Source organism: Ambystoma mexicanum, chromosome 7p (assembly GCF_040938575.1).
Source record: "Ambystoma mexicanum isolate Mex_15411 chromosome 7p, UKY_AmexF1_1, whole genome shotgun sequence".
NCBI classification, from domain to species: Eukaryota; Metazoa; Chordata; class Amphibia; order Caudata; family Ambystomatidae; genus Ambystoma; species Ambystoma mexicanum.
The window spans coordinates 607,914,746-607,936,903 of NC_090939.1; the positions used below are offsets into that span (position 1 = coordinate 607,914,746).

At 49.0% G+C, this 22,158-nt stretch overlaps 1 protein-coding gene across 1 annotated transcript in view; it reads left to right on the forward strand.

Annotated features, from left to right (window-relative positions):
- The window catches only part of RP2 (RP2 activator of ARL3 GTPase), a 300,342-nt gene that overhangs the window by 198,388 nt on the left and 79,796 nt on the right, over positions 1-22,158 (forward strand). The window contains exon 4 of the mRNA XM_069636616.1: positions 16,598-16,683. Coding sequence (XP_069492717.1) covers positions 16,598-16,683 — 86 coding nt within the window. The remainder of the gene's footprint in view (positions 1-16,597; positions 16,684-22,158) is intronic.

Here is a 22,158-nt window from a genome sequence, read left to right on the forward strand (position 1 = left end):
CAATTTAAGAGAAATCCTCGAGCCCCATGATGACAAGTGACAACATATTTCCCAGTGCTTTCTGTAAAATGGTGCATGTCCCAGGAAGCGCACTTCATATTTGGTACTGGGCCGTCCATGCACAGTGAAAGGTATATTTGCCATTTTCTGCAAGCAAAGTTTGTTTCCAGTAAATGTCAAAAAACGTTCAAACAGCCCCATACTCGCCAGCAAGGACGGATACCATGTAAATGGTATTCACCCTTGATAAAAATCTACTCGCCAATGCGTATGTGCTAGTAGATTTTGCTAGCCGTGGGGTAGTTAGTACTTTAGCTATTACTATTGCCAAAGTTAATGTACTCCGGTTTATCAACCTCAGAGTAAAGGTTAAGTCTGCCTTGCCAGGATTTGAAACTGTGATCTAGCAAATGAAACACATTGGGGTTTGATTCATGCAGCCTGGGAATGGTGATAGCAGGGTAGATTGCAGGCAGAGATGGACGCTAACTGAGTGATGGCTTGATGGGTCAATGCAGGATATTAGCACCCTCAGCAGGTGTGGTTAATCAGGTTGCTTCAAACTGGGGCTGAATCTTCTGATCCAAGATCAGAGAAACCAGAGTAGTCGCCGCACCCGGTGCTGCTGTTTTCCCTCCCGCAACCAAATCCAGCCCTCCCACCCCCACTCCATTCCCCATCCAAATCTCCTTACCTTAAGGGCTCCTCCGCCTGGGCCGCACAGCTTCCTGTTAAAGCCATGGAAATTCAATAGGATATCCGAGCGGAGCCCCGACTTCCATTTCCATGGCAACCCTGACTCTCCCCGCCCGCTGCTGCGAATGAAGCAGTGCAGCAGGTTATTTTTTTTTTCTATTGCTACTAGCACCTCGAGAGTTTGCCTCTAGGGGCTAATAGCAATAATCCTGCGTCCTGCAGACTTCACCGGCCCGGTAACGCAGCACCTCGAGAGTTTGCCTCTAGGGGCTAATAGCAATAATCCTGCGTCCTGCAGACTTCACCGGCCCGGTAACGGCACAGGCCCAGGCATTAAGGCCCTTGCTTCACTCAGGCCGGTAACTTGGGTCCCGGGCTGTTACCAGCCAGTGAAGCCTACAGAACGTGGGATTATTGCTTAAATGTGCAAGTATGCTAAGGTTGGTTGCAGACAAGGAAAGAGGCACAGAACGGTGCAGATTGGGATGGTTGCGGGCTGAGGTTGCAGGAATTCCAGTGAGCGTTGCAAGTAGGAAGAGATGCCGGCATGACAAGTTGTGGTGTAAGCAGATCCATATCTATTCATGGCTTGTAGTCTCATTTTCTTTTTTTAATACGTTGTCACCAATACCCTGTTGTGTTCTTTCCTTTCTTTGCCCCTTTCATACCGGTTTGGCTTTTTAAAAACAAATACAAATGTAACTCTGCTTCGGGATAACCTGAAATAAAAGTTCTCCATGAAGATATGCCTAAAGAGTTGGAACTGAAGAAACGATTTGTTACCATAAAGAGTGCAATCGTGGCTGGGAAGGATGTTTAGGGAGACGATGGGGGAAGAGTAGGATGCAGGCCCTGTGGAGAGAGAGGGAAGGGGCAAGGCAGGGTGCATACATAGATAAATAGATGAGAGGGTCGGGTAGAAAGAGGGGTGTCGGTAAGCCACCGTGCACGTAGGGCTTGAACGAGTGCAGTCAGGAAGGGAGCAGCAGTCGGTGTAGGTTGGAGTGCTCGTATTGGACTAGCACTGGAAAATATGGAGAAGCAGCCCTTACTTGCAAGTAAATAGCAGCGCCTTTTAAGTCAATTGAAATCCATATTTATTCAGTTCGATCAAATCATTTTACAAAAAGTCACCCATAATCTTCAGAACCTTGAACAACTGGATCCACTCCAGAAAGTCCATTCTAAGTACCATTCAACACAAAACGATGTTTTCCGTGCTTCATATTTGTATAGTGAAGAATGAAAAGGCGATATTTAGGCAGAGCATCTAAAGTTGTACTGGAAACGGTGCATCTACATTAATAGCCCAGTGCCCATACGGATTCACTAGATCGGAAATGTAAATATAGATCAAGTGCATGGGTCAAAGTCACAGTAGTTCTGGGTGATGGCATGATTTCAAAGTGATAGAGTTAAGGGCATTGCAGGTCCACAGATGCAGGTACAGCTAGGCAGGGCATGAAGGGTTGAAGTAAAAGAGTGTTTCATGCATGGTAGGGGCGCTGGCAAAGGCAGCCATCGGGATGGGTGCATGGATGGGGAAAGCAGAACAGGCCGCTTGAATGAATAGTGGAATGGAAGGACGCCTAGAACAATTGCCCGTGGCTATGATTAATTCAACGCTTTTCCATCCATTATCCAAGTGTTGCAATGACTCCCACAGTGGCACGATTACACCCCCATGCATGATTTGGGACCCACGCGTGTAGTGCCTATAGTTCCTCATTGTTCTATGCTGCTTAATTGACTTATTTCTCCGGTTAGCTTTTTTGCGTCTACGCATTTTCAACACATTTGTTTGTCCTGTAATCTGTAACCTGCAATAAATGTGTTTGGTTGCCTCTTTTACTTTTCGGCACACTCCTTTTTTCAGTGATCCAACCCCATCTACCTTTTAGGCCCGTTTATTCTCCTCTTGCCGTCTTCTGAATATGGGGTCCCCCATCCCCTCATCCACCATCACCGTACCCCCGCCCATCTTCCCTATCCCCTGTTTTTTTGTTTGTCTCCATGTGCTCCTCCTGCACCCGCACTCCCCACAGACTACTTAGCCAGCCTCCATACACATACCATCCCTGCCGATCTGCTCGCCCAGCTGGGCTACAAGTTTCAAGTGCAGGGTGACCTGTTTGCAACAGCAAACTGCATAGTCCTGCTAGGAGTGTGGGTGGTCGGGAACTGCCTGCCCACTGTGTCACAAGCATGCTAGAAAATATTTGGGCCCTGGCACTTATTTTCTAACAAACTCTGCGTCAAGCAAACGGAGGTCTGCCTTTTAACTGGCCAGACACTCAATGAGACCAAAACTTGCCATGTTGCATTCCATGTTCTCTCTTGCAGAAGGCGTGTGTGACCTAGCAGTTCTGACTTCCGTATAAATCTCTTTTGCCCTTCTGTAATGGCAAGACATTGGATAAAACAAGATGAGGTCATGGAAGGCGTCCCAGATCATTTGCCAGTGCTTCTATTGCGGTCTGAGTTTTTCCATGCGGAGAATAAAAGGCTCCGACTGGAATCCGGGTGCCCAGCATACCACTAGGGAGCTTTCCTTCCAGTAGGAAGCAGGCATGCAGATGAAGACTCCTGTCTTTCACCGATTAAAAACCGGTATGCAAATCCAGCACCGTGCCCACCCGGGGACAAGGCCTGCACTATCATGTTCGAGATGGTTCCCTGGCGCATACAGAAACGCTGGGACCTGCACTAATCTACCAAGAGGGCGAACGGCGCAGGCAGCGCGCCAGCTTGCCGATGTTCAAGCTGGCAGCGCGCCTTTAGAAGCAGAGGAAGTCTTTCGTGCCCAGGCGAGAGTGCATTTACGGCTAGTAAGCCTGTAGGGCACACCCACGTACAACTGTGGGGAACAATAACGCACAGTCCTATGTCTGAGCGACCCATAAAACGGGGACAGGGAGCATACATGGCGCGGAGTCTCGTCTGCAGGTCAGGCGCTGCACATCATTTTAGATATCGAAGCTGTTCGCCACCAGAGGAGCCAGGAGGCACTCCTCACCCCTAGTTTTAAATCAGTTTACCATAAAGCTGTACATCCAGAGATGATTAGTTAAAGGAGTTTAATCGCCAACCGACTAAACTCCTCGACGCCCTCTGCCAACTAGTACCATGATGCTGGGGGGAAAAGTCTTGAACATGGGCAAGGGAAAGAATGGTGGAAGTTCAGGAGGAAATATTATCTAGAGGCTGCAGGAAGTCCGGGGTCAAGATCCCAAGAGAGCCAGTGGGGTGCAGGAGCGCCGAGTACGGAGGGCTCCGGGGCCCGAGGCCCCCCCCCCCAAAATCAAGTCGGGGCTGAGCCCCCCCCCCCAAGGCCGGAGAGAAGTGATGCAGAATCGATGGCCCTTTCCATCTATACTGCATCCAGTGTTGCCAGTTCAAAAGGAAAAAATAACCTGAATGCCCACTCAAAACGAGCCCAAAACAAGCTGACTCCCAACCAAATAAGCTGAAAAAACAAGCGCACCTCTAAAACACTGTGGATAGGTCTCAAAAGTAAGAAATATAACAATAATGCAAATATACATCGAGAAAACACAAACAAAAAATGTTAGAACAAAGCATTTATTTTAAAAAGTATTTTATTTTTAAGTCGTTATGTGTGCTTGCCACACAGAGACCTTCAACTGGTGTGGTCCCCAGCTTTCCGCCTAAAAACATAATACCTCTCAACATCAACCTCCTCCATGGAATGCGAAAGAAGGCTGGCTAGCACTTGCCAAACACAAGCAGCATGTCCACAAGACCCACCCCATCATGTGCCCAGCCTTCGCCTAAATTACTCCATCGTTTCAAACATTTCTATCATTTGTGTTATGATGTGACGAATTCGGCAGCACAAGAAAGCATATCAGTGTGTCCAGAGCTGTGGGAAAAAGTGGCACAAAAGGGAGCGCAGGGTAGGTGGTCTAACGCTGTTATCGGAGAGTGTCCTTAACCTTTACAGTACAGCGAAAGTCTCGGGTTCATACAAAAAAGCAGGATTTCCTTTGAAAGCACTGCATCTGGAAAAGTGAAGGCGCCACAGTAAGCCACGGGGATGTTAACTCCTAGACCATGATTTAAATAAGAGTTAACTTCCCTGTGGCTTATGGTAGTGCTTTACAGATCCCTGCTGGGGCACAGACAGTGACCCCTGCTGCTAATGGAATTTAGCAGCAGGGGTCGCTGCGCCGCACGGGAATTAGATTGAAGAGTGCTGACTGCCGGGGAAGTGATTCAGCTTGTTACGGTTTTTGCCCGCTTACCCCTCTTAACCACTTATTCAGTTCACTGAATAAGTGCAACAATAAGCGGTTAATAGGGGAAATAAGCGGACAAAAACCGCGACAAGCGACCAGCAAAAATTATAAGCGACTTCGGGCAAAAAGAAGCCCAAAGTCGCTTATAATAAGCGGACCTGGCAACACTGACTGCATCACTTCTCTCCGGCCGGGTAAAAGTGCGAACATGTCCGATGAAACCCTCCCCTCTAGGACTCATATTGGTGTATGGGCCTGGAGGGGAGGGCTTAGGCAGCGGTATTCAAACTGTGGGGCGCGCCCCTCTGGTGGGCCGCAGCCTCATGCCCAGGGTGGGGCGCGCATCCACAGTTTGAAAAGAAAAAGAAAAAAAAGAGGTTAAATGACCAAAGGGTCGGGCTGTTGCTTCATCAACAAGCAGCAGCCCGATCCACGGCCCCTGCCACACATGCTTAGTGCGACAGGGCCGGGCCTTTGTGAGGTCTCAGGATCCATTAGGAGCCTATTTATAAAGACAAAAGAAAAAGCGCACACCTTATTTTGCCGTGATGATGTTATCGCGGCAAAAGAAGGTATGTGCTTTTTTTTGTCTTCATGACTAGGCTCCACAAAGGCCCCACAAAGGCCCGGCCTCTGTCACACTATGGGTGGTGGCAGCAGGGTCGGATTGCCCCCTGGCCGGGCCGAAATCATCCCTGGGGAGTAAGGGACCGTTTCAGGCCATGCTTGGGGCGGTTTGAAAAAGAATTTGGGGAAAATATTTTTTTTTTCAAATTAATTTTTTCATTTTTTATTCTTCAAAAACCTTTCATCCTTCTTGGGTGGATATGAGTACCAACACAGATTGGGTGATATTGTATGCATGTTTGTTCTCTAAAAAAGAGCTTAAGGGTAAGTGCTATGTAATACCATATTATCATGTGGCCTTGGACGTCTGCTTGGAGTCACAGTATGACAATATGGATCTGTACACACAGATATTAATGATACGTATGGTGATCCATTCTTCTATGAAATGTATATCACCTTAGAGAAATCATAACCATATTTTTCGTAGTGTAGTTTACTTAGGAACAATGCTATTTGATGCCACTTCCTATTTTGTCAAGGGGTATAAGGTTGTTTTTCATCGCTTCCCGGGATGTCACTTTGGTGTGGGGTCAAATTACATCACTTCCGGTGATATCATCAGAGGTCAAGTGTCGTGAGGCGAGGGGTGGGCCACTTTTTTGAGCCGAGGGGTGGGCCACTTTTTTTTGGGTGACCGGGCCTATTTCTTGTCCCAGTCCGACCCTGGGTGGCAGCAGTGGTGTGGAACTGCCCAAGTGTCACAGAAGTGCTAGAACATATTTGGGCACAGGCACCTACTGTTTTACAAATTAAGCACTTGGTATACACATGCAGTTGCAATTAAATGTTCATTAAAAAAAGTATGCACTCAAGAGTATGCTATCACAGAGAAACAGGGACCCCAAAGCCAGTTCAACTACCCACCCAGATGTGCTACTGAACAGGTAGATGTAAGTCGAGAGCCAACCAACCTCTTTCTCCTATCTGTGCTACTGTACCATACAAATAAGGGGGAATCGCTCTCCTGCAGCCTCTCTCCCAGTCATAGATTCTTGATTCTCCAGCATGGGGTCTGGCATGGATTCACATGCTCATGAATATTCCCTGTCGTCAGGCTGGGAATCCTCGGTAAAGAAAAATCAGTATCAGTTTTGTTTCTGATCTGTCTTTCGTAGTAGTAACCAATCACTGATCTCTGCGTCATACTGACCACAGCCAATGACTGCCCTCTCCCTAAGCCCCGCCTCTGGCAGCCATCTTTTGATTTTTACCGCACGTTCAAGTGTTGGGATCCTCGTGCTATTGCTCCCGAGCGTTAGTGCATTTTTTCGCGTTTTTTCTTAAAACATTTCTCTTTTTTTCGGTCAAAAGAGCCTCAAGCTCCACCGTTTCTTTATCCGATCAACGGGGACCCGTGTCGGATTCTTCTACGCCCCTCAAGGGTGAAGATTTCGTCGAGCACGCTTTTGGAGGATTCCAGACGTTTCTCAGGCCCTTCTCGAGCATGGCCCAGGAGAAGGGAAGCTCGACGCCCGGAAAGCTGTTCAGGGTCTGCCCTGGATGCCAGCTTCAGAATGTCTTTAAGGAGGACGAACACTCCCTTTGCCTTTACTGCCTACATGAGGACAAGACGCACGTGGAGAAGGACTGTGCGTTTTGCGGCAATATGTCGGAGCGAACCATGAAGGACCGCCATCAACGTCTCGCCAACTGGCTGGAAGGAAAGAGCCTGTCAGGCGAGAAGAAGAAGAAGAAGAAGAAGTCAGAGCGGTCTTCTAAGACCTTTGAGGGCGCCCCGGCGACGGGGGTCCAACAGAAGGCCAAGCACCGCAAGTCCACTGGCACCGGGAGCGCCGAACGGTCGGGCTCTACGGGCGCCAGGCAGGGCGCATCCTCCCCGGCGCCATCAACCACGAGCCAACGCTCTGGCTCGGGTAAGAGGAAGGCCGAGCACCCGGCGAAACTCCTGGAGAGACCCCGGTCGTGCCCTAAGGCCCCATCGGAGGGGGAACGAGGTGGTGACCCTCCCCCCAAGGAGAAGGCGGTGAGCGCACCTAAGGTGGTGAAAGCCTTGATCCATCCGGCCAAGGCCTCTATCGAGACAGTCGCGGCGGCCCTGGCTCAGCCTGTGGAGGCTACACCAGTGGTGGCGACCTCGGGGCCCAGAATCTCCCTGCCGCCGCTGAGGGAGTCCTCTTTCATGCCCATCGACAGGACCCCCGTGAAACCTCCGACGGAGAAGAAAAAGGGGGGGCAGGAGGTCGTCGTGGACTCGGCTTCAACCTCTGAGGAGGAGCTGATCGAAGTCTTAGGCCACGGCTCTGGCGTGGAAGAAGGCCATCCTGTCGGGAGGGACCCCGACGTGGAAGACGACGAGGGCGTCGAGGGTGCCGACGGGGCTCCTGATCGCCCGTCGGAACTCCCTCAACCAGTGCCGCAAGACAACTCGGCGGCCATTTTGTTGGCTATACAGTCCTTATGCTCGGAGATGAGGACGAGACTGCCGTTACCACCAATGGAGGAACCGCTCCCGACGGGGGACCCGGAGCCAGGCCCTTCTGGGAGCCCTCCTCCTAAGAGACGAAGGATTCATCCTCCACCTCCTTTTCAGCCATCGCGCCCTGCTCAGCCCTCCTCCCCGTCCACGTCACGTGGGGATGATACGGGGACTGACACGGCCGCAACGGGTACAGACGACGAGGTTTACGACGAGGATCTCCCGTCGTCACCTCCCACCCGGGCTTCCCCGCCCGACGAGATTGGATCGTTTCACTCCATGATCGCCAGGGCATCCGAGCTTTTCCAGCTCTACCCGGAAGAGAAGAAGAAGGAATGTTTCCTTTATCAACGGCGCAAGACCAAGAGGAAGACGGTCCTCGCTGTACCTCTACTAGACGATATTTGAGATGAGGGCCTCGCCCTCCTCAAGAACCCATCCACGACGCCGGCTAGAAGGGATCGGTACGAGAAGAAGTACCGGGTCCCGGACGGGGCCCCTTGTGCCTTCGGGCACAGCCGACCCCGGACTCGGTCGTCTCCGCGGCGGCCAGGAAGAAAGTGGGGGGCGTGGCCTCTACGTCAACCTCCCCGCCGGACGGCGAGGGAAAGAAATTAGACACGATGGGACGCAGAGTCATCTCATCGGCAGTGACGACGATTAAGGCGGCCAACGCCTTGGCTATCGTAGCCCGCTACGACAGGGAGTTGTGGTACAAACAGGCCCCCCGGCTGGACTTCCTACCAGACGACAAGAGGGTGGAAGCCCTAGAGATCTTGCAGGAAGGAGAGGTGGCGTCGGACCACGCCATTACAATTGCGACGGACATCGCTGACACTGGATTTCGCCAGTTGGGCAACGGCGTGTGCCTTAGGCGGCGTGGATGGCTCAAGGCTACTGACTTCCGTCAGGACGTGCAGACCAGAGTCTTGGACATGCCGTTCGACGGGAACAGCCTGTTTGGGAAAACAGTGGACGATTCCCTTCAAGCCATCAAGGCGGACACGGAGACGGCCCGGGCTCTTGGGGTTCTCCAGCAACGGCGGCCGCCCTTTCGGAGCGGCGGAGGCAAACAGGGTGCCTCCAAAGGTTCCAGCAGCGGATTTTCCACCTACCGTCAAGCGGCCCGTTCGTCGTCACAGGAAGATTACAGGGGACGAGGCAAGTCAGGCGGACCCCGCCGTCGTCGCCAAGGAGGACAAGGCAGCAAAGCCTCGTCGAAGCAGGACTGAACCGGCCGTGGGGTCGGGCCCCCACCGAAGCACCCCGGTGGGAGGCCGGCTGGCAAGCTTCGTCAGCGCGTGGGAGTCCATCTCCACCGACCGTTGGGTGCTGGACGCCCTGGCTCAGGGTCACGCGCTCGAGTTTCTAAAGAGGTGCCCGCGCATCCCCCCTGTGGCCAGGAAAGAACATCACATCCCTCAACTTCTCTTGGAGGTAAAGGCGATGCTCAAGAAGGGCGCCATCGGGCTCGTCCCAAAGAGGCTTCGGGGCACCGGAGTATACTCAAGATACTTCCTCGAGAAGAAGAAGACGGGAGGATGGCGTCCCATCCTGGACCTACGACGACTGAACAAATTCATCAAGGCACAGAAGTTCCGGATGGTCACCCTCCAACACGTCCTGGGTCAACTGGAGGAGGGCGATTTCCTGTTGTCGTTGGATTTGGAGGATGCCTACTTCCATATCCCCATCCTAAAGGGACACCGAAAGTTTCTCAGGTTCGTGGTCCAATGGCGTCACTACCAGTTCAGAGCCCTTCCCTTCGGATTGAGGTTGGCACCTAGGGTGTTCACCAAGTGCCTCGCACCGGTGGCGGCGCAGCTGCGCCGAGAGGGGATCCACATCTACCCCTACCTGGATGACTGGCTCATCCGAAGGAAAACGAAGGAGCTCGCCGCTGAGCACACGGCAAGGACCGTCCAACTACTCACGGACCTGGGATTCTCCATAAACTACGCCAAGTCCCACCTGGTGCCCTCTCAAGACGCACTGTTTCTGGGAGCGAGGCTCAACACAGTGTCGCTTCTGGCCTCTCCGTCGGAGGAAAGGACGAGGGCCATCTTGGGCAAGGTGCAGCGCATGCTGGTTGCGGACGCGGCCAGGGTGAGATCCGTCAAGTCCCTCCTCGGAATGATGTCGTCTTGCATTTATCTCATCCGCCTGTGCGGGCTTCGGATGCGCCCGTTGCAGGAGTTCCTGGACGCTCGCTGGATCCAGACGTCGGGCGGCTTCGAGGACAGGATCACACTCGATGAGAGTTTCCGACGAGCGATCCGGTGGTGGGGCACCCGCGCGCTTCTGACGGCGGGCATGGACTTCCAGACCCCAGGCCACCAGAAGACAGTGACCACGGATGCCTCCCTGGAAGGGTGGGGAGCGCACAACGAAAATCTGCACGCGAGGGGTCTTTGGCTGCCGGCGGAGAGGTCACTCCATATCAACGTCCTGGAACTCCATGCAGTGTTTTGGGCCCTCAGGTCTTTTCTTCCGTCCCTCAAGGGCAAGGTGGTGAGGATCTTTACCGACAACACCACCACCATGTTCTACATCAGGAAGCAGGGCAGTACCAGATCCCCAGCCCTGTCCAAGGAGGCACAGGACCTGTGGCATTGGGCCGTCACCCAAGGGATGTTTCTGGTGCCGTTTAATCTGGCAGGAATAAAGAACACCATCGCCGACTCGCTCAGCAGAGAGCTGCGCTCGTGCCACGAGTGGGAACTACGACAGGATCTGGTGGACCGCCTCTTCCGACGGTGGGGCACACCCCAGATCGACCTGTTCGCGACGGCGGGGAACTCCAAGTGCCAGAGGTTTGCCAGCAGGTTTCCCCAGCCGAGGAGCATGGGCGATGCTTTCTCGTTCCCCTGGGAGGGCCTGTCCCTCTATGCGCTCCCTCCATTGCCGCTGCTGATCCGGCTCATCAACCAGCTCAAGAGGTCACGGTGCAGGATGATCCTCGTTGCACCTGCGTGGCCGAGACAGATATGGTTCCCGGACCTTCTGGACTTGTCAGCGTCCCCATCAATCAAGCTGCCAGTGGACGCGGATCTTCTCTCCAGGGAAGGAGGCGCCATCCTCCATGACAACCTGAAGTCGCTGAACTTGCAGGCCTGGCTCCTGCAGCGTTAGAGTTTGGAGGCTACGACATACCGGCCGACTGCAGAGAGGTTCTTGCAAAGGCCAGGGCGTCCTCAACTCTTAAATGCTATGGACCCAAATGGAAGAGGTTCTCTGTCTGGTGCCGCGCACAGAAGATTAACCCTCTGCGGATTACGGCTCCCCAGGTACTGCCGTACCTACTGACGCTGGCCAAGGCTGGACTGGCGCACGCGTCCATCAAGATTCATCTTGCTGCGATCTCCCGATACACCAGAACAACGGGGTGGACGTCTTTGTGGTCTCATCGTCTGGTGAAGGAATTCATGAAGGGACTGTTCAGATCATTCCCGCCGGTGAAGGCTCCGGCCCCGGCGTGGGAGCTCAACGTGGTGCTGACCAAGCTCATGGGACCTCCGTTCGAGCCTCTGCACTCGGCTCTGTTGAAGTTCTTGTCGTGGAAAACAGCGTTTCTTGTTGCCATCACCTCCGCACGACGGGTGGGAGAGATCCAGGCCCTTTCCTGCAAGCCCCCGTACTTGACTTTTCACGACACGAGGGTGGTGCTCAGGACGCACCCCTCCTTCATGCCCAAGGTGCCGTCGGACGTCCACCTCAACGAACCCTTGGTGTTGCCTGTTTTCTTCCCGTCGCCTTCGTCGCCAGCTGAAAGGACTTTGCACTCGCTGGATGTGGCTAGAGCGCTGAAATTCTACGTGGACCGCACAAAGTGTTATCGGAAGACGTCACAACTTTTTGTGAACTTTGGACCTGTCAATCAGGGGAAGGCTCTCTCGAAGGCCTCCATTTCCAGATGGCTCTCCGGCTGTATCATCTACTGTCATCGGTTGGCAAACCGACCACTGCCTGGCCGTCCGAGAGCCCATTCCACCAGAGCGATCGCAGCTACCACAGCGTTCCTATCTGGTGTGCCCTTGCTGGACATCTGCAGGGCTGCTACCTGGAGGTCGACGCACACCTTCACGAAATTCTACTGCGTCGATCGGGATTCCAGGGAGGAGTCCAGGGTCGGCCAAGCAGTGCTGCGCAACCTGTTCGCCTAAGGTGAGCCTGGTGAGGAGGTAAGAATTGCTTAATGTTGAGTTTGATGTAATGCTTAATGTTGAGCCTTTGCCGCCTCCCGTGGTTGTGCATGTGTGTACTGCTATGTATTCTTTTATTCATGAGCATGTGAATCCATGCCAGACCCCATGCTGGAGAAGGAACAAGTTACCTACCTGTAACTGTTGTTCTCCAGCATGGGTCTGGCATGGATTCACATGCGAACCCTCCCGCCTACCCCTCTACGGCTCTTCACTTGGTCATACTGCCACTTCACGTGCTACCAAATCTGAAGATGGCTGCCAGAGGCGTGGCTTAGGGAGAGGGCAGTCATTGGCTGTGGTCAGTATGACGCAGAGATCAGTGATTGGTTACTACTACGAAAGACAGATCAGAAACAAAACTGATACTATTTTTTCTTTACCGAGGATTCCCAGCCTGACGACGGGGAATATTCATGAGCATGTGAATCCATGCCAGACCCATGCTGGAGAACAACAGTTACAGGTAAGTAACTTGTTCCTTATTTACTGGTGCAATCACAAAAAAAAGATTTTTTGGGGGTTCATTTTGTTTACAAAAGTAGCGCATTGCTAAAACCCCCTGGCTGCCAGTTCATTGTCCTTGGAGCGTCCCAGGCTCCCTACCTCCTGAGAGCCACCAACCTTGGGTGCTGTTTTATAACAAATGAAAGACGCAGACAGAACAATAACTGTGTGAGTCAACTGAGAGATGAATGCACTCATGCTCCATTCAGAGAGAGGCTTTGAAAATGTAGCTCTGACAAATCAGAGAATCAGGGGGGCAAAGAAGCACTGCACATCTCCGCTCCCTCTTCATGGGTTTACAGTTGCCACCTGAAAGGTTGCCAGCAGCTAACCTGCCATCCTGTTCCAACTCCATGCCTCGTGTGCTATTCCCTGGTCAACCAAACCCTGTGAACTCATAGGCCGCATAAGACCCACAGAAGTCTTTTTACCGCCCGTCCTGAAATTTTCTTGCACTAGTGCTATTAACGCGTGCAGCTCCAAGGTATAATAACAACCAGTGTTTGTGGGTAAAGGGCCGGCATAAAATCTCTATTTTAGAGCCAGAGTCCAATGATAAGGTGCTTGTGGCAGTATGGAGTTCCAGGCCTCTGCTTGGACGCCGGGTTCTGCAACCTTTAGCTCTGCAGATGTGTTGGACTACAATGCTCATCAGCCCCAGCCAGCATAGTCAATGGTGATGGATCATAGGAGTCGTAGTCCAAAGCATCTGGAGAGCCACATGTTTAGGACCCCTGGCTTTAATGAACAGGAAGTAAAATAATCCATGAAAGTAACAGGAGTATGACGTTCCTGGATCTACATGGTTAGAATAAAAGTAGACTAGAAGAACAGCCTCGGGGCATCAAGTTTATGTAGGATGGAATGGTGGGGGTCTGAGTCACCTGATGAGACAGGGGTATCTTACAGGTCTGAAACCTGGTAATCCACTTTACAATAAAAGACAACATGGAGAAAGGTGATGTCTCTGTGTGGCCTGTAAATCTGCCGAGATACCACCAAACTGTACTACCATTACTGCCAGTTGGTCTGGCAGTATTACTGCCGGATTACAAGTGGTGGTAGGCAGTCTTAGTCCCCATTAATTGGAGTCGATAGGAATCCATGGTGGATTTCAGCGGTATTACTGCTGGTAGTAATTTTGCTGGTGGTAATATCCCAAATTGTTCTATTTTGGGTGGTATGGTGGAGGAAATACCTCCAGCTTCTTGCTGGAGGATTTTTCTCCACCTTTGCCCTCAAACTCATAGTTGGGCGGTGCGATAATGGGGCTCTATACGGTATTACCAGTGTTGCCAGACAGAACTCATTTACCTCAGCAATGTATTCAGTTCTCTGTTTTTTGTCCTGACGCTTAAAATGTGCGATTTGCATTACAAGCTGTGTGCCGCATACTGCTTCCACTTTAAGCGGGGGAGAAGTTAGGACTGTGGGGACTGAGACGGCAGGACATTTCAACCTTTTGACACAAGGGGCCTTCACTGAGTCTTGGGGGGGCATCACCTCCCACGGGATATGGTACAGTATAATTACCTCATTGCTTTCTATCACTGGTTCCTCTACATCAGCCTCTTGCTGACATAGAAGGGTTTATAGCTGTTCAGTGGGCATTCAATGGTTAAGATCTATGCTGGCCTGCCATCTTGCGATAAACGGCAGCTATTAACCTTAAATTTGTCGCCATTGCAAGTCTCACTTCTCCCACAGCAACAGCAGAGCCTGCTTGCCAGTGCCTGATGATCCCAAAATTCTCTGTAATTTTATGCAAAGCTGCATTTTATTTTTATAAGGTTATTTTACTCACTGAATGCTGATCAAGTGTTTTAAGTCTGGACTTTATTAACTGGGTGCTTGTAATTGCAGCACAAGCACTCTTTACAATCTAAACTAGAGGTGTGTTTACAATGTTGATTGTTCCAAAATACATCTCCTAGTGTGCTGCTTTGGGTCAGGTGGCCCCCTTTAAGCTGTGCCCAATGATACATTGTCTGGTTGACATACTATGTGATTTGTGTATTTTATAAAGGAAACTAAGACCACTAGAACTCACCACACCAGAAACTCCCAATGCCACCTTTGGGGGCATTCCTGTGCACATGGGAACACAGAGGAAAGAATGAATAAAAAAGTATTTGCCTTCAAGAGGAAGCTAGACCTTTGCAAAAGAACAGTTGGAGCTGGGCAAGCCACCTAGCAACATTAAGGTCCAGCTTTGATGAATACATCCCTGAAGTAAATGCTGGCATTAATGACTGGGTGATGCAGACTTTTCTGGCAGAGGAGGTGGTGCATCATGCATTTGATACCCAGGAAGAGCTGATTGAGGTTCAGTCGGACACTACTCTGCAATCTGAATTTGGGAACATTGCATTGGGTGAATTTTGACTGAAGGTAATCCTGGAGTATACTACATTGGCATGGTCTGCTATACAGTCGCTCTTACCCTTTGGGTCTTACTACTTGTGTGAAATAGGCTTGTCAGCATTGGCTTTTTTACTGACTCCTTCTTTTTTTGAATAAGGGGTGTTTCAAATGAATGTTGAAAACCCGGTAAGTGGGAATTTTTAAAACATGGAGACAACCATGGCTACAACATTTAGACGCGAGTGCTTCCATCAGTCCCAAACATCACCTGGGTGCAGGGTGAGCCTGGGTAACTGCTTTTTAACATTGTACACTACTTTACCAGAATTTCTGGTAAACTACAATGTTAAAAGCAGTTAACACTCTTCCCCCCAAGTCTGAAACCACACTTGATTGCATTATACTTCAGCCAGGATTGCATTATACTTCAGCCAGGATTGCATTATACTTCAGCAGCACATCTGATGTGTCCACTGAAAGGTTTAAGATTAAGCTACATCTCTAACTCTATCCGGTTACCCAGAGGTAACATCTTAGCAAATTTCACTTGTGGCTGGCCAATCTACAGCGGCACTATTGTAAGTTTGAATTGTTGATGTTTTACTGAACTATGGCACCACACACGTCTTGCTTGGTAGTTTTTAATCGGGAAACGTCTTTACTTCTCGTTTCCCTTGAATTGGGAACTTTTTTTTTTTGGTGATGGTACTCCACCTTGCAGCTGTACCTTCTGTATAGCAAGCATTTCATTCTCCCATCCTAGTTGTGTTGCTGGACGATTATAGAGCGGTGGAGTAGGGGCAGTGATGTCTTACTGGAATGCAACTTGAAGGCTTAAATCTCCTTCTTTCTTGACTTTAGTATATGCAGTGCATGCTAGCCAATGTTTCCACTGTTCTGTGCTGCGCGTGCCAACACCCGCCCCCCCGCGCGCGCCGTTGCACCAAGTTGGCGACTACATGCAAATTTGCAGTCATATAACTGCCAGTGATGTCACTTCCTGTATTTGCCCCCCCCCCGCCCCCTGGGAAATTCATAAGTCGGCTCCCCTGGTGGGGTGGGTAAACCGGAAGCAGTGTGTAATGATTTAGGAGTGATTTGCCAACCCTTGTTGTCTATTCGGCTACCTGTAAACGGTCCACTGTGTAATAAAATCCACCAGTTCAGAAATCAAACCCCCAAATGCCTGATCCCTGGCCACTCCCCACAGTCAATGCCTAAGCGACTGCGGAGTGAGGACAGGCTTAATGGCCAAGACACTTAAGAGGGAACCACAATCTCGCCCGTACCATCCAAGTGTACCTGGTGTTGCCGAAGAGTGGTGTTAATAATAAAAATGAAAGCATTCATTTATGTGTTCCATAGTTCTGTGTTACACATGGGTACGCTATACTGGTAATACTGGCATGCTAACTTTGTGCTAAACATGTGTGAGCAATACTTATAATGCTGGCTTGCTAACTGTGACCGGCCAGCAATTGAAGCCCAGCTTTCTTTCCTAGGTCCAGTTGTTGCATTGGAGTTTAATGGAAATGGTGTGGTGGAAGGATGTCACAGCATTGTGAAAGAGGTTTTTGGCGGCACCAAGGTAAGTGGTTTTCTGTGCTCCCCTTTGTTTCACTCTAAAGAAATTGGAGTCTGGCTGTGATGTCTGCCGCCAAATAAATGCCAGCCTCATTTCGCTGCCCCGCTCATGCCTTCCTACATGAAGCACTACAATGCTGGCCAGCTCAATGCCACAGGGCAACTGCAAGCCAACTGTTGCAATTGCCATAAAGCGTATGTGGAAAGAGAGCGCCTTTGTTTCCACAGTGCTACATTCCGTTTCATCTTTGTTTTTGGGGGCGCGGAGAATGGTCCTGTGCTTCACGTCTGCATCCCCTGATTCCACTGGCACCTCTACTACCCAGCCCGGCCTCACCCCCCTCCTTCCGTCTGTTGCCTGTCCCCCAATGTCCACATATTCTCTTCTACTCCCCGCACCAAACCTATCTGATGTCCAGTCTCCTATTTTGAATCACCACTGACATCATTTCATTTTGCGCTGGAAGTCGTCTAAAACCGGCAGTCTTCACAAAAAAGACTGCACAGAAACCTTCTTAGAGAGTTAACTTTAAATAGACATTTGCAGATTTTGTACTGTCATTAGGAAACCTAACCAATTGCTATTTCCCTCGAGGCACTCATGGTTTCAGTAATCCACAAAAATCGATTTTCCGCCCCAAACCCACCTACTTCTCAGTTTAAAAAGAACATCCTTATTGATTTGAATTGATTGTTTATTTATATAGCACCTATGCACAATGAGCTTCAAAGCGCTTCAAGGAGGGGAGGGTACAAGGGAAAAAGAATACAATGAACATTCTTTCAGTCCTTGATACAGTCAGAATGTGAAAAAGAGCAAAGATAACTATCATAATCAGCCTGAAGACATTTCAGATAGTGCAAGTGCTAAAGGAATGGGGAGGGAGGGAGAGTGAAACAGACAAGCGGCTACATCACTATGCCTGACGGCAATTGAGGTAGTGCTGGAAAATAACAGGAGGGTCGGGCGGGGGGATTGGAAAAGAGGGAGAAGGAGAGAAACAGAACGAGCGACAATTTTACTATGTCCGACGGCAATTCAGATAGTGCTTTGAGGGGGGATAGGGAGAACAAACAAGCTGCAACAGATAGGTCTGGCGGACATAGCTGAAGAGTAAGAGCAAAATGAACAGTGATTGGGAGGAGGGAAGGGCAGGAGAGTAAGACAGACAAGCGGCTACATTACTATGCCTGATGGCAATTGAGGTAGTACCGGGGGAAAAAAACAGTAGGAGGGTGGGGTAGGGGGATGGGGGGATTGGAAAAAAGGGAGAAGGAGAGAATGAAACCTTAATGAAATCGTGCATCTGTAAAAAGCATAACTCTCGAGCAGCGCAGTGGCCGAATGGCATGCTGTTTAGCAGCGTATAAAGTCCTACAATAAATGTAATATTAAAAGTTGCTTTCTATAAAAATAAAAAAATCACTTGTGTTAATTCCCTCAGTTGGCAGGAGCCGACATCCATTCCAAAAAATGCTTTCTAATCCAAAGCAAGTGCCATGCATGTCCGCATCTTTCCATATGCACACGTAATCACTGCTGATAATGGTCTGGTTTGTGCAACCCCTTTTTCTTCTCCAGTTCATATGATGTGCGATTCTCTCACAGCATTGCGTAGTCTTAGTGGTAACGAGAGTTCTTTTTGTGGGTTTCCTTTGCGTTGAAACTTGTACTGCTTGTATATCTGCCTGGTAATCGGACGCTAAAGATCCTCCATTTGCATTGTAATTATGTTGGAATAAGATGTATTCTCAAGAGGCTCCGACACATTCAGGAGATTATTTTATAGGCAGAGGCAGGGCTCCAGGTAAGGCGATTACCAGGCCTTTTTACGCATGAAAATCTTGTAAATACACCAGCTTTATTATTTTCCTGGGGACATTTACACACAGTTTTAGAGCAGAGGGCAGTGCAAAGGTCAGGTTACTTGACAGAAACCAGAAGGCTTCTTGTGATTTTTATCTGCATGGATGTAATTGTAAGCCACCTCTGAAACAGAATGTATTTCTCTGAAGCCTTTCAAACAAATAAACTGCACACCGATAAAAGAAATGGTTTCTTTCCATTCGGCTTCAGAAGCACTGTGCATGTTTTCCTAGAATGTTAGGATTGTATAATTAATAAGATGGAAAACTAAGTTGCAATTGAGAACTTTTTTTTTAGCAAGTTATGCTTTTTTCCAGAGAAAGCAAACTAGTATTGCACAATTGTATTTTTCAGAGTTCCGATGCTGTGTGCATAATCATGCAGAGGCAGATCATTTTTACACTTCTAATTTAATTTACAGTCTAATTAAAAAAACAGTGTGTTAAATGATGACTATGCAAGTCTAGTTTACATCCATTCAATCTTGCAGTCAATGGGGTACATTACTATAAATGGTCAGTGGCAGCAGGGTCGTTGCTCAAGGGTCAGTAATTGTCATTACTCTGATCACAGGTGTTCTAGCCTCTCAAATCTTCAAGACTCCAAATAAAACATCCAAAACCTGACTCTCAAGAAAGTGCAAGTGCTGTTCAAAAACAAACAAATGAAAGTTACATTGGTAATTGAAATAGAAACTCAGCAAAACCTGTCCCTGTGATAATCCAGATAGGTATTTAATTTTATGTAGTGCTTCATAAATGGTTTGTCATACATCTAGGTACTGTGATCATTATACCTCAGTCGATACTCAGTTAACCAACCTCTGAAGGATGTTAGCCAATAAGATAGCTCAGCTGGTTGAGCACTCATTGCTGCAATCTCTGCGCGATCTGTGGCTTGCGGGTTCGAATCCCGGCAAGTCCAACTCAGCCTTTCAACCTTTCGAGGTCGATAAAGGATTACCGACTTTGGTTTGGTGGTAATTGTGATAAATATGTTCTATGTACAGCGCTTTGCCAAAAGAGCTATATAAATAACCATTTGACCACTAGATTAGATATAGAATTTAGCATGGAGTCCTTGCCTCTCTGCACTGTTGTATCATAACATTGGCATACCATTAGGTAGTAATAGCTACAGGAAATTAGGACTTTCATTAAACAACAAAAGACAATTCTGCTATCAAATCTCAACACACACAATACAAATTCATGTATGCTTTACTATACAATTCCCTAGGTTTTAGTGATTTCAACATTTAAATATATACAGGAGAGCTAAAATGGGCAGAAATAATGAAAGGTGTATTCTGTCACAATGCAGAAAGCTGCCGCATAGTAATGATTTCCATACAGTTTTTTCACACGTCGGATGGATTTTACTCTCTTGTGAAGGAGAAAAGTAATTTTTACTCTCTTAAAATCACATTTACTCTAAAAGTTTAAAAATAGAGAGTAAAATACTCCCACCTCAAAATCTTATCTGGAGCACTGGCGGGCAGAGTGAGGAGGTGCCTTTATCAGTGGAGATGGTAGGCGGTACATTGACTAGAATCTCCGTGTCAGCATTTTCTCAGCGTGTAACCTTGACAAGTATGCTTAAGTGCACAACCTGGTTCCCACATTTAATAAACATCATGCAGGACCACAAAGTACTAGAAGCTCGTCTGCACCGTGTTCAGTATTTACTGAATTTGGAATAAAATAATGAAAATTATGCCAATACTGGTAAATATGACCACATTCAGATTACAACTGCAAAGCACATTAAAAACCTTTCTGCACTATGTGTAACACTTTATCATGCAGCGACGTCCAAGTCATCTCCACAATCCAGGCGTCCCTTAGTGGTGCAATACTTCATGCACGTTTACGGATCCATTTTTATATCAACATGGGAATCGGGGTTATTGGAGGGGGCGGAGGTGGGAAGATGGGGGGGATAGGGGGATTAGAGAGTTATTAATGTTGTTTAATTAAAGTTTTCGAATGTATATAAGGAAAGGGGGAGCAGGGTTTTGGGGTGGGGGCTGGGTGCTCAGGTTGTTAATACAAAATGCTAATAAAGAGTGTTTAAAAAAACAGAGAATATTTGTGTGGAGGCACCACTGGTAACATTGCAAAAGCGTTTGGAGAAACTGTTCATATGTGGTACAGTATGGAGTGTTCCTATTAGTCCTGGCAATCCAAGATCTTGGGCTCACAGTTGTGAATGCCACAATCTCCTGTGTCTCTGAGACGGGTAGTGTGCCGGGTGGGTAGTCAGACTATGTTCTGCCACCATCTCCCCCTGAGCACTCTGGGCCATGGTCCGTCAGATTGGCAAAAGCCACTGAGGAGAGGGCTTCTTGAGACTGCTCTATCAGCATCCCTGTCTGCGTGGTTGATGCGGAACACCGGGACTAGAAACGTGGCAATGAGAGGGTCCCAAGTTCCTCCACTGGCCCCTTGTCAGGAAAGGATTAGAGGTAAAGGATAGCAGATAGGTTTTGTGGGTGCGGCAGGTAGTTGTGACCAATTGCAGAGACAATGACCGATAGAGATGGATAGATAGCTAAATAGATAGACAGAGCCTACTCTCCTCCCTGGAGCTCACCCATCCCCTCCTACCCACCCTAGTTCCTTTGCACCCTGATGTACATCAAAGTGTTTCCCCTGAATACAGTGCTGGGTTGCTTCCCAGCTAGCTTTATAAATCCATGACATGCATGCATACATACGTACGTACATACATACAGCAGACATACCTACGCAGGTGCATCACACCTTGAGGTCAGGGAAACAGCAAGACTTGGGTAAAGGTGACAAGAGCAGGGACAAGACCTTGATTTTGTTCAGAGAATGAAATTCTCCACTGATATGAAATCAGAACTGAGGAAAGCACCATGCTTCACGACGAGCTGCAAACACAGGCATGTCCTTGCTACTTAGCAATATTGAAGGATTTCCTAGCAGAATCAAGTCACCAGGGGGCGTTAACATTTTCACTGGGGAACGCCGGCGAGTTAGTATGACTAAAGCTAACGCCTACAATAATATCACAATCTGAAGGTTGTGTCACTTCAAACAGTACTTAGTCTGACAACGACATCGCTCAAGGATCTTCAACAATGACAGACACATTGCCAGTGGGATGTAGTTAACATGCCTTGAGGTGTGACTGAACGGAATGCAGGCTCGTAGAAGGACTGCATAGTTAAGGAATACATACTTGAGAAACGTAGCATGTTTCTTCCCAGCCAACAGACATATGTTCGCAATGGCAACTTGTCTCGTTAGACAAGAAGCCATTAGATGCTCTATTTAGGTCCAGAGCTACGGTGTGGGTGGATACTTATTATGTTAGCTGGGATGTATGCATTTTTGGTCTACTGGAAAAGTATAAACAGTTTGCAGTGCCATATTGGCCATAAAAAAGGTAAACCTGGCTAAAATGAGCGCAAAGAGTGGTGGGTGCGCGCCAACGTCACATCAAGGCTTCAAATATGGGCTTGGGAGAAAAAACGAAAAAAAGCTGGTCGTACCATAGAATTCAGGGGGAGAAATGAGTGTATTTGGGGAAAATGCTGCCAGCCGTAATCTGAGGTGCACCAACAAGTTACAAGGTTAGTGC